The sequence below is a fragment of the Salvelinus fontinalis genome, unplaced genomic scaffold, assembly GCF_029448725.1.
Source record: "Salvelinus fontinalis isolate EN_2023a unplaced genomic scaffold, ASM2944872v1 scaffold_0612, whole genome shotgun sequence".
NCBI lineage: Eukaryota > Metazoa > Chordata > Actinopteri > Salmoniformes > Salmonidae > Salvelinus > Salvelinus fontinalis.
The window spans coordinates 94,331-110,883 of record NW_026600821.1 but is presented as its reverse complement, the minus strand read 5'-3'; the positions used below and the strand labels follow the sequence as shown (position 1 = coordinate 110,883).

Genomic DNA, 16,553 nt, shown 5'->3' with positions numbered 1-16,553 from the left:
GATTGATTGAATATGTCCGTAAAAACACACCAGCCAGCTGGTCTGCGTATGCTCTGAGGAAGCGGCTGGGTATGCCGTCTGGGCCGGCAGCCTTGCGAAGGTTAACACGTTTAAATGTTTTACTCACGTTGTCTGGATTAAAGGAGTGCCCTGTTTAGTCTATCTGGGAGCAAGACATCGTGGTCCGCGACGAGGCTGGTTTTCTTTTTGTAGTCTTTGATTGACTGTAGACCCTGCCACATACCTCTCGTGTCTGAGCCGTTGAATTGCGACTCTACTTTGTCTCTATACTAATGCTTAGCTTGTTTGATTGCCTTGCGGAGGGAATAGCTACACTGTTTGTATTCGACAATTCAACATGTTTCCGGTTGCTGATTAAAAGCTGTGGTTCGCGTTATCAGTTTTACGTGAATGCTGCCATCAATCCACGGTTTCTGGTTGGGAAAGGTTTTAATTAATAGTCGCTGTGGGTACAACATCACCGATGCACTTGCTAATAAACTCGCTCACTGAATCAGCGTATACATCAATGTTGTTGTCCAACGCTATACGGAACATATCCCAGTCCATGTGATCGAAGCAATCTTGAAGCGTGGAATCTGATTGCTCGGACCAGCGTTGAACAGACCTGAGCACGGGCGTTTCCTGTTTTAGTTTCTGTCTATAGGCTGGGAGCAATAAAATGGAGTTGTGATCAGATTTTCCGAAAGGAGGGCAGGGGAGGGCTTTGTATGCGTCGCGGAAGTTAGAATAACAATGATCCAGGGTTGTGCCAGCCTGGGTCACGCATTCGATATGCTGATAAAATTTAGGGAGCCTTGTTTTCAGATTAGCCATGTTAAAATCCCCAGCTACAATAAATGCAGCCTCAGGATATGTGGTTTCCAGTTTACATAGAGTCCAATGAAGTTATTTCAGGGCCGTCGATGTGTCTGCTTGGGGGGGATATACACGACTGTGATTATAATCGAAGAGAATTCTCTTGGTAGATAATGCGGTCGGCATTTGATTGTGAGGAATTCTAGGTCAGGTGAACAAAATGACTTGAGTTCCTGTATGTTGTTATGATCACACCACGCCTCGTTAATCATAAGACATACACCCCCGCCCTTCTTCTTACCAGAGAGATGTTTGTTTCTATCGGCGCGATGCGTGAAGAAACCAGGTGGCTGTACCGACTCTGATAATGTATCCTGAGTGATCCATGTTTCCGTGAAACAAAGAACGTTACAGTCTCTGATGTCTCTCTGGAAGACAACCCTTGCTCGGATTTCATCAACCTTGTTGTCAAGAGACTGGACATTGGCGAGTAGTATGCTCAGGAGAGGTGCGCGATGTGCCCGTCTCCGGAGCCTGACCAGAAGACCGCTCCGTCTGCCTCTTCTGCGAAACCGTTGTTTGGGTTGCCGGCTGGGATCCGATCCATTGTCCTGGGTGGTGGTCCAAACAGAGGATCCGCTTCCGGAAAGTCATATTCCTGGTCGTAATGTTGGTGAGTTGACGCTGCTCTTATATCCAATAGTTCCTCCCGGCTGTATGTAATAAAACTTAACATTTCTGGGGTAACAATGTAAGAAATAATACATTCAAAAAACAATACTGCATAGTCTCCTAGGAACGCGAAGCGAGGCGGCCATCTCTGTCGGCACCGGAAGTATATTATGTATATTATGTCTTAATAAAGTTTTGTAAGGATGTGAAAATAGTTCAAGTACAAAAGGGAAAATAAATAAACAGAAATATGGGTTGTATTTACAATTGTGTTTGTTCTTCACTCGTTGCCTTTTTCTTGTGACAACAGGTCAGAAATCTTGCTGCTGTGATTGCACACTGTGGTATTTCACCCAATAGACATGGGAGTTTATCAAAATTGGATTTGTTTTCGATTTCTTTCTGGGTCTCTGTAATCTGAGGGAAATACGTGTCTCTAATATGGGCATACATTTGCCAGGATGTTAGGAAGTGCAACTCAGTTTCCACCTCATTTTGTGGGCAGTCTGCACATAGCCTGTCTGCCATCGGCTGCCTTTCTCAATAGCAAGGCTATGCTCACTGAGTCTGTACATTGTCAAAGATTCTCTTAAGTTTGGGTCAGGTATTCTGTCACTGTGTAATCTCTGTTTAGGGCCAAATAGCATTCTAGTTTTTTTGTAAATTCTTTCCAATGTGTCAAGTAATTATCTTTTTGTTTTCTCATGATTTGGTTGGGTCTAATTGTGTTGCTGTCCTGGAGCTCTGTGGGGTCTGTTTGTGTTTTTGGACAGAGACCCAGGACCAGTTTGCTTAGGGGGCTCTTTTCCCGGTTAATTTCTCTGTAGGTGATGTCTTTGTTATGGAAGGTTTGGGAATCGCTTCCTTTTAGGTGTTTGTAGAATTTAACGTCTCTTTTCTGGATTTTGATAATTAGTGGGTATCGACCTAATTCTGCTCTGCATGCATTATTTGGTGTTACCTGTGGCGCTGATGTTTAGACCGAGGTATGTATCATTTTTTGTGTGTTCTAGGGCAACGGTGTCTAGATGGAATTTGTATTTGTGGTCCTGGCAACTGGACATTTTTTGTACCCATTATTTTTTTTCTTTTTTCTTACTGAGATTTACTGTCAGGGCCCAGGTCTGACAGAATCTGTACAGAAGCACCCGATCATCTGCAAATAGTAGACATTTGACTTCAGAGTCTAGTAGGGTGAGGCCGGGTGCTGCAGACTGTTCTAGTGCCCTTGCCAATTCGTTGATATATATGTTGAAGAGGGTGGGGCTTAAGCTGCATCCCTGTCTCACCCCCTGGCCCTGTGGAAAGAAATGTGTTTTTTTGCCAATTTTAACCGCACACTTGATGTTTGTGTACATGGATTGTATAATGATGTATCTTTTTCCCCCAACACCATTTTCCATCAATTTAACACAACAAAATGTGGAAAAAGTCAAGGGGTGTGAATACAATCTGAAGGCACTGTGTATATATACTGAACAAAAATATATATATAAATATTCAATATGCAACAATTTCAAAGATTTTTACTGAGTTACAGTTCATATGAGGAAATCAATCAATTGAAATAAATTCATTAGGCCCTAATCTATGGATTTCACATGATTGGGAATACAGATATGCATCTGTTGGTCACAGATACCTTAAAAGAAATGGACCTCACAAACCTCAGGATCCTGCCTATGTAACGGATGTGAAATGGCTAGCTAGTTAGCGGGTGCGCGCTAGTAGCATTTCAATCAGTTACGTCACTTGCTCTGAGACTTAAGTAGTGTTGCCCCTTGCTTTGCAAGGGCCTCGGCCTTTGTGGAGCGATGGGTAACGACCGTGCTTCGTGGGCGACCTTTGTTGATGTGTGCAGAGGGTCCCTGGTTCGCGCCCGTGTCGGGGCGAGGGGGCGGTTTAAAGTTATACTGTTACATTGATGCTGTTGACCCGGATCACTGGTTGCTGCGGAAAAAGGAGGAGGTTGAAAGGGGGGTGAGTGTAACGGATGTGAAATGGCTAGCTAGTTAGCGGGTGCGCGCTAGTAGCATTTCAATCAGTTACGTCACTTGCTCTGAGACTTAAGTAGTGTTGCCCCTTGCTTTGCAAGGGCCATGGCTTTTGTGGAGCGATGGGTAACGCTGCTTCGTGGGTGACTGTTGTCGATGTGTGCAGAGGGTCCCTGGTTCGCGCCCGTGTCGGGGCGAGGGGACGACGTAAAGTTATACTGTTACACCTATACCATAACCCCACCGCCACCATGGGCACTCTGTTCACAACATCAGCAAACTACTCGCCGACATGACATCATACACGTGGTCTGCTGTTTTGAGGCCAGTTGGATGTACTGCCAGATTCTCTAAAACGATGTTGGAGGTGGTTTATGGTAGAGAAATTAACATTGAATAATCTGGTAACAGTTCTGTTGGACATTCCTGCAATCAGCATGCCAATTGCACGCTGTGGCATTTTGTTGTGTGACAAAACTGCACATTTTAGAGTGGCCTTTTATTGTCCCCAGCACAAGGTGCACCTGTGTGATGATCATACTGTTAATCAGCTTCTTGATATGCCACACCTGTCAGGTGGATGGATTATCTTGGCAGAGGAGAAATGCTCACTAGCAGGAATGTAAACAAATATGCTTTTTGTGCGTATGGGAACAACACTTTCCATGTTGCATTTATATTTTTGTTCAGTGTAAATCTCTCTGTCTCTCTACCAGTCTGTCGCTCCCATCACCGTGCTTTATGGTGTAATGCTTTAGTTCCACTGTGTTTTCTCTGTCACAGTAGCTGCAGCTTCTCTGCCCTTCCATGGTCCTCTGTGTGCCAGCAGGGCTGTGTAGGGCTGGAGGTGCTAAGCACACCTGCCTGAGATGTGCTCCACCGATACACAGAGGAGGGGTGGGGAGTGGAGACACACACACACACACACACACACACACACACACACACACACACACACACACACACACACACACACACACACACACACACACACACACACACACACACACACACACACACACACACACACACACACACACACCACCCCAGGGCGATCAGCAAGAGCACAAGAATCCAATTTTCAATTTAAAGTGGAGTGGGAAATATACCTGGCCCCTAGGGCCTCTAGCCAGCACTATCTCTGACTCCAATACAGTGGAGGGGGGGGGGGGGGTGGAATGGAGGTATGGGGGATTGGCAGTGACAATGTGTGTGGGAGAGAGGGCAAGAGACAGAGTGAAAGACAGAGATAGATAGAGAGAGAATGTGAGTGAGTCAGTGAGTGAAAAAGAGCAAGTGAGTTAGAGAATAAGAGAGAGAGAGAAAGAGAGAGAGAGGAAGAGAGAGAGAGAGAAAGAGAGAGAGAGTTAGAGTTAGAGAGAGAGAGTTAGAGGGAAAGAGAGAGAGAGAGAGAGAGAGAGAGAGAGAGAGAGAGAGAGAGAGAGAGAGAGAGAAAGAGAGAGAGAGAGAGAGAGAGAGAGAGAAAGATAGAGCGAGAGAGAGAAAGAGAGAGAGAAAGAGAGCGAGAGAGAGAGCGAGAGAGAAAGAGAGAGAGAGAGAGAATGAGAGAGAGAGAGAGAGAGAAAGAGAGAGAGAGAGAGAAAGAAAGAGAGAGAGACTATGTGTGGGCTATCACTATACCCACGTCCACCATAAGTTGTTCTGAGTTTTCTCCCTCCCTCTCTCGCTGTCCTGTCTCCCTGTCCTGTCCCCCTCCCTCTCTCGCTGTCCTGTCTCCCTCCCTCTCTCCATGTCCTGTCTCCCTGTCCTGTCTCCCTGTCATGTCTCCATGTCATGTCTCCCTATCCTGTCTGCCTGTCATGTCTCCCTGTCCTGTCTCCCTGTGTCCATCAGTGCCCTGGCAGTAATCATGGTCTTTGTACTCCCAGAGGAGTCTGGTTTCTGGAAGGTAAATGAGGCCAGGGGTTTTGGTTGGTAATGGATCTGAGGGGGCCTGGCAGTATGCCTATCCCCAGGAACGCTATCTGAGTCTGGGAGTGGCGGTAAGGCCCCTAAGTGCATTGGGCATGGCCCAGACGTCTCATCCCTACTCAACCCACCCAGCCAAACACAGACCCCTGTCTGTTCATGAGTCACATTTGATCAATACCACTCGACAGCAGTATTGTAGAAAACATTTCAGAAAACTTCAAACTGATGTAAATTGTTTTGTATTACACTTACATGTTGTGCAGGACACACCAGCCACAGTGAGGGTCTCCTGAGCCCAGACACTCGCTGCAGGTGGAGTACTGGCCACAGGCTTCCACTGGTACCCTCGTCATCTACACAGAGAGAGAGATACACACAGAGTTATAGCCTGGCTACAGACAGAAAAACAAGGTAGGAGTGAAGGAGAGGAAGTGAGAAAGAGAGGAGGAGAGAAGGAGGAGAAAAGGAGGGGAGTATGAGGGTGTTGGGTTATTTTTTAAATTAAAAAAAGATATATATTTTACCTCTATTTAACCAGGTAGACTAGTTGAGAACAAGTTCTCATTTACAACTGCGACCTGGCCAAGATAAAGCATAGCAGTGATTCATCTTGATCAATGATTCATCTTGATCAATTCCACATTCCACCAGGACACAATGTCAGCTCACACACAGACACCCTTCACTCCTCTTCAGTCAGTACATATTGGACACATCTCTGGTTCATAGTTAATCACTATGATTTATAACCATGCCAATGCTGACTGGCATTGACTGGCACTGACTGGCATTGGTATTGAGTGCCAGGGCTCTGGGGCAGGGCTGAAACAGACGGGAGAGTTCCACTCTGTGCAGAGGGTAGTGCCTCCTTGTCTCCATGGTAACAGCATCGAGCGCTCCCGGTGTCAACTGCATTTGATTAATGAGACGTCATTGGAGGATGACCGCTGTCACTCAAATTGGTCGGGGGTGACAGCAGGGAGGGGGGAAGGGGCAGCGAGAGAGGAGATCATCACAGGGACATCATGTCCATCACTATGGGTTTATAGAGAAGGCACTGCTGTTCATGATAATGGTGTGTGTGTGTCCGTGTATGTGCGTATGCACAGGCATGTATATCTTTGTGTGTTTGTGTGTATTGGTGTGTGTGTTCGTGTGTGTGTGTGCGTGTATGTGCGTACACAAGGGGATGTATATTTTTGTGTGTGTGCATTGGTGTGTGTGTGTGCGTGTGCGTGTGCGTGTGCGTGTGTGTGTGTGTGTGTGTGTGTGTGTGTGTGTGTGTGTGTGCGTGCATTGGTGTGTGCGTGTGCGTGTGTGCGTGTGCGCGCTCGCGCGTGTGCGTGTGTGTGCATTGGTGTGTGCGTGTGTGTGTGTGTGTATACATTGGTGTGTGCGTGTGTGTGTATGCATTGGTGTGTTGCGCGTGTGTGTGTGTGTGTGTGTGTGTGTGTGTGTGTGTGTGTGTGTGTGTGTGTGTGTGTGTGTGTGTGTGTGTGTGTGCGTGCGTGCGTGCGTGCGTGCGTGCGTGCGTGCGTGCGTGCGTGCGTGTGCGTGCATCGTGCGTGCATAAACTATACTAACCCCGCTTCCCACTCCAAAAAAGGAAATGACTCTTTCCTGTGCGGTGGAGCATCTCAATATCTAGAAAAGTTCAATCATGCTTTGGTGACACCTTCAATACATTAGTGTTGGACATTTACAGCTTTGCTGGAAGTTAGCATTTTTCTGTGGATGCATCCAACATTTCTGCCTAAAAAATCCACCAAAATACAGATGAGAAACTATGCAAGTACCTGGGAAAGGTTTTTGAGGAAACATGGAGGTAGCTCACCCATACCAACACTCACAGGGCAACTGCACTGACATTTAGGACGTGTAAAGGTTGATGCTATTCATAACGTAGTAAAACGTATCAGAGAATATTATCTCTGATTTGACCCTCGGGTGAGATCAGAGTGGCTTAAAACATGACGCTTTTTACCATATTTTGAAATTGATATTTTCTATTGTGGAGGAGAGGAGAGAGTGCAGGGTGAAAGATCAGTCATTTCCTCCAGACAGACTAGAGAACCCATCTCTCCTCCAGACAGACTAGAGAGAACCCATCTCTCCTCCAGACAGACTAGAGAGAACCCATCTCTCCTCCAGACAGACTAGAGAGAACCCATCTCTCCTCTCCAGACAGACTAGAGAACCCATCTCTCCTTCAGACAGACTAGAGAGAACCCATCTCTCCTCCAGACAGACTAGAGAACCCATCTCTCCTTCAGACAGACTAGAGAGAACCCATCTCTCCTCCAGATAGACTAGAGAACCCATCTCTCCTCCAGACAGACTAGAGAACCCATCTCTCCTCCAGACAGACTAGAGAGAACCCATCTCTCCTCCAGACAGACTAGAGAGAACCCATCTCTCCTCCAGACAGACTAGAGAGAACCCATCTCTCCTCTCCAGACAGACTAGAGAACCCATCTCTCCTCCAGACAGACTAGAGAGAACCCATCTCGCCTCCAGACAGACTAGAGAACCCATCTCTCCTCCAGACAGACTAGAGAGAACCCATCTCTCCTCCAGACATTCTAGAGAACCCATCTCTCCTCCAGACAGACTAGAGAACCCATCTCTCCTCCAGACAGACTAGAGAACCCATCTCTCCTCCAGACAGACTAGAGAACCCATCTCTCCTCTCCAGACAGACTAGAGTACCCATCTCTCCTCCAGACAGACTAGAGAACCCATCTCTCCTCCAGACAGACTAGAGAGAACCCATCTCTCCTCCAGACAGACTAGAGAGAACCCATCTCTCCTCCAGACAGACTAGAGAGAACCCATCTCTCCTACAGACAGACTAGAGAGAACCCATCTCTCCTTCTAACAGACTAGAGAGAACCCATCTCTCCTCTCCAGACAGATTAGAGAACCCATCTCTCCTCCAGACAGACTAGAGAGAACCCATCTCTCCTCCAGACAGACAAGAGAACCCATCTCTCCTCCAGACAGACTAGAGAGAACCCATCTCTCCTCCAGACAGACTAGGGAGAACCCGTCTCTCCTCTCCTAACAGACTAGAGAGAACCCATCTCTCCTCCAGACAGACTAGAGAACCCATCTCTCCTCCAGATAGACTAGAGAACCCATCTCTCCTCCAGACAGACTAGAGAACCCATCTCTCCTCCAGACAGACTAGAGAACCCATCTCTCCTCCAGACAGACTAGAGAGAACCCATCTCTCCTCTCCAGACAGACTAGAGAACCCATCTCTCCTCCAGACAGACTAGAGAGAACCCATCTCTCCTCTCCAGACAGACTAGAGAACCCATCTCTCCTCCAGACAGACGAGAGAGAACCCATCTCTCCTCCAGACAGACGAGAGAGAACCCATCTCTCCAACAGACAGACTAGAGAACCCATCTCTCCTCCAGACAGACGAGAGAGAACCCATCTCTCCTCCAGACAGACTAGAGAACCCATCTCTCCTCCAGACAGACTAGAGAGAACCCATCTCTCCTCCAGACAGACTAGAGAGAACCCATCTCTCCTCCAGACAGACTAGAGAGAACCCATCTCTCCTCCAGACAGACTAGAGAACCCATCTCTCCTCTCCAGACAGACTAGAGAACCCATCTCTCCTCCAGACAGACTAGAGAGAACCCATCTCTCCTCCAGACAGACTAGAGACAACCCATCTCTCCTACAGACAGACTAGAGAGAACCCATCTCTCCTCCAGACAGACTAGAGAACCCATCTCTCCTCCAGACAGACAAGAGAGAACCCATCTCTCCTCCAGACAGACTAGAGAACCCATCTCTCCTCCAGACAGACTAGAGAGAACCCATCTCTCCTCCAGACAGACTAGAGAGAACCCATCTCTCCTCCAGACAGACTAGAGAGAACCCATCTCTCCTCCAGACAGACTAGAGAGAACCCATCTCTCCTCCAGACAGACTAGAGAACCCATCTCTCCTCTCCAGACAGACTAGAGAACCCATCTCTCCTCCAGACAGACTAGAGAGAACCCATCTCTCCTCCAGACAGACTAGAGACAACCCATCTCTCCTCCAGACAGACTAGAGAGAACCCATCTCTCCTCCAGACAGACTAGAGAGAACCCATCTCTCCTCCAGACAGACTAGGGAGAACCCGTCTCTCCTCTCCTAACAGACTAGAGAGAACCCATCTCTCCTCACCTAACAGACTAGAGAGAACCCATCTCTCCTCTCCTAACAGACTAGAGAGAACCCATCTCTCCTCTCCTGACAGACTAGAGAGAACCCATCTCTCCTCTCCTAACAGACTAGAGAGAACCCATCTCTCCTCTCCTGACAGACTAGAGAACCCATCTCTCCTCCAGACAGACTAGAGAACCCATCTCTCCTCCTAACAGACTAGAGAGAACCCATCTCTCCTCTCCAGACAGATTAGAGAACCCATCTCTCCTCCAGACAGACTAGAGAGAACCCATCTCTCCTCCAGACAGACAAGAGAACCCATCTCTCCTCCAGACAGACTAGAGAACCCATCTCTCCTCCAGACAGACTAGAGAACCCATCTCTCCTCTCCTAATAGACTAGAGAGAACCCATCTCTCCTCCAGACAGACTAGAGAGAACCCATCTCTCCTCTCCAGACAGACTAGAGTACCCATCTCTCCTCCAGACAGACTAGAGAACCCATCTCTCCTCCAGACAGACTAGAGAACCCATCTCTCCTCCTAACAGACTAGAGAGAACCCATCTCTCCTCTCCAGACAGATTAGAGAACCCATCTCTCCTCCAGACAGACTAGAGAGAACCCATCTCTCCTCCAGACAGACAAGAGAACCCATCTCTCCTCCAGACAGACTAGAGAGAACCCATCTCTCCTCCAGACAGACTAGGGAGAACCCGTCTCTCCTCTCCTAACAGACTAGAGAGAACCCATCTCTCCTCCAGAAAGACTAGAGAACCCATCTCTCCTCCAGACAGACTAGAGAACCCATCTCTCCTCCAGACAGACTAGAGAACCCATCTCTCCTCCAGACAGACTAGAGAACCCATCTCTCCTCCAGACAGACTAGAGAGAACCCATCTCTCCTCTCCAGACAGACTAGAGAACCCATCTCTCCTCCAGACAGACTAGAGAGAACCCATCTCTCCTCTCCAGACAGACTAGAGAACCCATCTCTCCTCCAGACAGACTAGAGAACCCATCTCTCCTCCAGACAGACTAGAGAACCCATCTCTCCTCTCCAGACAGACTAGAGAGAACCCATCTCTCCTCTCCAGACAGACTAGAGAACCCATCTCTCCTCCAGACAGACTAGAGAGAACCCATCTCTCCTCCAGACAGACTAGAGAACCCATCTCTCCTCCAGACAGACTAGAGAACCCATCTCTCCTCCAGATAGACTAGGGAACCCATCTCTCCTCTCTAGACAGACTAGAGAACCCATCTCTCCTCCAGACAGACTAGAGAGAACCCATCTCTCCTCCAGACAGACTAGAGAGAACCCATCTCTCCTCCAGACAGACTAGAGAGAACCCATCTCTCCTCCAGACAGACTAGAGAGAACCCATCTCTCCTCCAGACAGACTAGAGAGAACCCATCTCTCCTCCAGACAGACTAGAGAACCCATCTCTCCTCTCCAGACAGACTAGAGAACCCATCTCTCCTCCAGACAGACTAGAGAGAACCCATCTCTCCTCCAGACAGACTAGAGACAACCCATCTCTCCTCCAGACAGACTAGAGAGAACCCATCTCTCCTCCAGACAGACTAGAGAGAACCCATCTCTCCTCCAGACAGACTAGGGAGAACCCGTCTCTCCTCTCCTAACAGACTAGAGAGAACCCATCTCTCCTCACCTAACAGACTAGAGAGAACCCATCTCTCCTCTCCTAACAGACTAGAGAGAACCCATCTCTCCTCTCCTGACAGACTAGAGAGAACCCATCTCTCCTCTCCAAACAGACTAGAGAGAACCCATCTCTCCTCTCCTAACAGACTAGAGAGAACCCATCTCTCCTCTCCTGACAGACTAGAGAGTACCCATCTCTCCTCCAGAAAGACTAGAGAGAACCCATCCGTCCTCCAGACAGACTAGAGAGAACCCATCTCTCCTCCAGACAGACTAGAGAACCCATCTCTCCTCTCCAGACAGACTAGGAGAACCCATCTCTCCTCTCCTGACAGACAGACTAGAGAGAACCCATCTCTCCTCTCCAGACAGACTAGAGAGAACCCATCTCTCCTCTCCAGACAGACTAGAGAGAACCCATCTCTCCTCCAGACAGACTAGAGAGAACCCATCTCTCCTCTCCTAACAGACTAGAGAGAACCCATCTCTCCTCTTCACACAGATGAGAGAGAACCCATCTCTCCTCCAGACAGACTAGAGAGAACCCATCTATCCTCCAGACAGACTAGGGAGAACCCATCTCTCCTCTCCTGACAGACTAGAGAGAACCCATCTCTCCTCTCCTGACAGACTAGAGAGAACCCATCTCTCCTCTCCAGACAGACTAGAGAGAACCCATCTCTCTTCCAGACAGACTAGAGAGAACCCATCTCCCCTCTCCAGACAGACTAGAGAGAACCCATCTCTCCTCCAGACAGACTAGAGAGAACCCATCTCTCCTCCAGAAAGACTAGAGAGAACCCATCCGTCCTCCAGACAGACTAGAGAGAACCCATCTCTCCTCCAGACAGACTAGAGAACCCATCTCTCCTCTCCAGACAGACTAGGAGAACCCATCTCTCCTCTCCTGACAGACAGACTAGAGAGAACCCATCTCTCCTCTCCAGACAGACTAGAGAGAACCCATCTCTCCTCTCCAGACAGACTAGAGAGAACCCATCTCTCCTCCAGACAGACTAGAGAGAACCCATCTCTCGTCCAGACAGACTAGAGAGAACCCATCTCTCCTCTCCAGACAGACTAGAGAGAACCCATCTCTCCTCCAGACAGACTAGGGAGAACCCATCTCTCCTCTCCTGACAGACTAGGAGAACCCATCTCTCCTCTCCAGACAGACGCGAGAGAACCCATCTCTCCACTCCTAACAGACTAGAGAGAACCCATCTCTCCTCTCCAGACAGACTAGAGAGAACCCATCTCTCCTCCAGACAGACTAGGAGAACCCATCTCTCCTCTCCAGACAGACTAGAGAGAACCCATCTCTCCTCTCCAGACAGACTAGAGAGAACCCATCTCTCCTCCAGACAGACTAGAGAGAACCCATCTCTCCTCCAGACAGACTAGGAGAACCCATCTCTCCTCTCCAGACAGACTAGAGAGAACCCATCTCTCCTCTCCAGACAGACTAGGAGAACCCATCTCTCCTCCAGACAGACTAGAGAGAACCCATCTCTCCTCCAGACAGACTAGAGAGAACCCATCTCTCCTCCAGACAGACTAGAGAGAACCCATCTCTCCTCTCCAGACAGACTAGAGAGAACCCATCTCTCCTCCAGACAGACTAGGGAGAACCCATCTCTCCTCTCCTGACAGACTAGAGAGAACCCATCTCTCCTCCAGACAGACTAGGAGAACCCATCTCTCCTCTCCAGACAGACTAGAGAACCCATCTCTCCTCCAGACAGACTAGAGAGAACCCATCTCTCCTCTCCAGACAGACTAGAGAACCCATCTCTCCTCCAGACAGACTAGAGAGAACCCATCTCTCCTCTCCTGACAGACTAGAGAGAACCCATCTCTCCTCCAGACAGACTAGAGAGAACCCATCTCTCCTCTCCTGACAGACAGACTAGAGAGAACCCATCTCTCCTCCAGACAGACTAGGAGAACCCATCTCTCCTCTCCTGACAGACTAGAGAGAACCCATCTCTCCTCCAGACAGACTAGAGAGAACCCATCTCTCCTCCAGACAGACTAGGAGAACCCATCTCTCCTCTCCAGACAGACTAGAGAACCCATCTCTCCTCCAGACAGACTAGAGAGAACCCATCTCTCCTCCAGACAGACTAGGAGAACCCATCTCTCCTCTCCAGACAGACTAGAGAGAACCCATCTCTCCTCTCCAGACAGACTAGGAGAACCCATCTCTCCTCTCCTAACAGACTAGAGAGAACCCATCTCTCCTCCAGACAGACTAGAGAGAACCCATCTCTCTTCTCCAGACAGACTAGGAGAACCCTGTCCCAAATGACACCCTATGTCCTATATGGGCCCTGGTCAAAAATAGTGCACTACATAGGGAATATGGTGTCATTTGAACGCACGCTTACACTGTGCCTCTCTCCCTGCATACAGTATTTATCTATATAAAGACTATAACGCAACCCTGACTGAAATTCTCTAGCTGTATCAGAATGGTGATACATACCCTGAATGTGTTTCAGATCAGGGTGAGATAGAACGAGGACATTGGGTCGTTGAACCACTGTCCTCCATATATTTGTGATTAAGGGGGCAAGGAGAGGGGGCAAGGAGAGGGTGCAAGGAGAGGGGGAAGGAGGAAGGGGGGTTATCTAATATGATGAAATAAAACTTGGGCCTATAAATGTGTGGTGCTGGGAGGGAGGAAATGATAAAATGAGAGTAGTTATGATCTCCACCCTCCTGTTATTCATAGACAGACAGAGAGGAGAGTAGTTATGGTCTCCACCCTCCTGTTATTCATAGACAGACAGAGAGGAGAGTAGTTATGATCCCCACCCTCCTGTTATTCATAGACAGACAGAGGAGAGTAGTTATGGTCTCCACCCTCCTGTTATTCATAGACAGACAGAGAGGAGAGTAGTTATGATCCCTACCCTCCTGTTATTTATAGACAGACAGAGAGGAGAGTAGTTAGGATCTCCACTCTCCTGTTATTTACAGACAGACAGAGAGGAGAGTAGTTATGGTCTCCACCCTCCTGTTATTTATAGACAGACAGAGAGGAGAGTAGTTATGGTCTCCACCCTCCTGTTATTCATCGACAGACAGAGGAGAGTAGTTATGATCCCCACCCTCCTGTTATTTATAGACAGACAGAGAGGAGAGTAGTTATGATCCCCACCCTCCTGTTATTTATAGACAGACAGAGAGGAGAGTAGTTATGGTCTCCACCCTCCTGTTATTCATAGACAGACAGAGAGGAGAGTAGTTATGATCCCCACCCTCCTGTTATTTATAGACAGACAGAGAGGAGAGTAGTTATGATCCCCACCCTCCTGTTATTCATAGACAGAGAGGAGAGTAGTTATGATCCCCACCCTCCTGTTATTTATAGACAGACAGAGAGGAGAGTAGTTATGATCCCCACCCTCCTGTTATTTATAGACAGACAGAGAGGAGAGTAGTTATGATCTCCACCACCCTGTTATTCATAGACAGACAGAGGGGAGAGTAGTTATGATCCCCACCCTCCTGTTATTTATAGACAGACAGAGAGGAGAGTAGTTATGATCCCCACCCTCCTGTTATTCATAGACAGACAGAGAGGAGAGTAGTTATGATCCCCACCCTCCTGTTATTTATAGACAGACAGAGAGGAGAGTAGTTATGATCTCCACCCTCCTGTTATTCATAGACTGTAACGGGTGACGCTCTCCTCATCCTCGGACGAGGTGAGGAGAGAAGGATCCTCAGACCAAAACGCAGCTTCAGGGAAATAAGCCATCTTTATTAAACAACGATAAAGATGGCAACACGAAACGAAACAAACACTTGCAAAACTACAAAATAACAAAACGACGTTGACGAGACCTGAACATAAACTTACATAACTAAACATAAACTTACGTACAGGTAACAGACGACATCGAAACGAAAACGAAACAAACAAACGCTACAGTCCTATGTGGTACGAACATAACATACTGACACAGGAGACAATCACCCACAAACAAACAGTGAGAATGCCCTACCTAAATATGACTCTTAATTAGAGGCAAACGCAAACCACCTGCCTCTAATCAAGAGCCATACCAGGCAAACCGAAACCAACATAGAAACAGATAACATAGAATGCCCACCCAACCTCACGTCCTGACCAACTAACACACAAAAACTAACATAAATAGGTCAGGAACGTGACAGTACCCCCCCCACAAGGTGCGAACTCCGGACGCACCAGCACAAAGTCTAGGGGAGGGTCTGGGTGGGCATCTAACCACGGTGGTGGCTCAGGCTCCGGGCGCGGTTCCCACCCCACCATAATCCATCCTAGCCCCCTCCCTTCAAGAATGTCCACCCTCTTACTTCCCCCACAAAATCCTCCTAATAACATATCTAATAATGACAATACCGGGACAGAGAGATAAACCAAGACAGAGGGATAGATAAGACTATAGAGGTAGATAAAGATAGAGAGGGAGATCAGGATAGAGGGGCAACTCCGGACTGAAAGGCAGCTCCGGACAGAGAGACAGCTCTGGACTGATGGGCAGTTCTGGGTATCTAGCCTTTTCAGGCTGAAGGGCAGCTCATGGCTGACTGACGACTCTCGATGCTCATGACTGGCTGACGGCTCTCGACGCTCATGGCAGGCTGACGGCTCTCGACGCTCATGGCAGGCTGACGGCTCTCGACGCTCATGGCAGGCTGACGGCTCTCGACGCTCATGGCAGGCTGACGGCTCTCGACGCTCATGGCAGGCTGACGGCTCTCGACGCTCATGGCAGGCTGACGGCTCTCGACGCTCATGGCGCTCTGACGGCTCTGGCTGCTCATGGCGCTCTGACGGCTCTGGCTGCTTATGGCGCTCTGACGGCTCTGGCTGCTCATGGTGCTCTGACGGCTCTGGCTGCTCATGGCGCTCTGACGGCTCTGGCAGATCCTGTCTGGTTGGCGGCTCTGGCAGATCCTGTCTGGTTGGCGGCTCTGGCAGATCCTGTCTGGTTGGCGGCTCTGGCAGATCCTGTCTGGTTGGCGGCTCTGGCAGATCCTGTCTGGTTGGCGGCTCTGGCAGATCCTGTCTGGTTGGCGGCTCTGGCAGATCCTGTCTGGTTGGCGGCTCTGGCAGATCCTGTCTGGCTGACGGCTCTAGCGGCTCCTGTCTGGCTGACGGCTCTAGCGGCTCCTGTCTGGCTGACGGCTCTGTAGGCTCATGGCAGACGGGCGGCTTTGCAGGCTCATGGCAGACGGGCGGCTTTGCAGGCTCCTGGCAGACGGATGGCTCAGACGGCGCTGGGGAGACGGATGGCTC

At 48.9% G+C, this 16,553-nt stretch overlaps 1 protein-coding gene across 1 annotated transcript in view; it reads right to left on the bottom strand.

The window, feature by feature from the left end:
* Positions 1-4,646: 4,646 nt before the first annotated feature.
* The window catches only part of LOC129846738 (plexin-A4-like), a 41,943-nt gene continuing 30,036 nt past the window's right edge, over positions 4,647-16,553 (bottom strand). Inside the window, exon 2 of the mRNA XM_055914585.1 lies at positions 4,647-5,770. Coding sequence (XP_055770560.1) covers positions 5,666-5,770 — 105 coding nt within the window. The 3' untranslated portion in view covers positions 4,647-5,665. The remainder of the gene's footprint in view (positions 5,771-16,553) is intronic.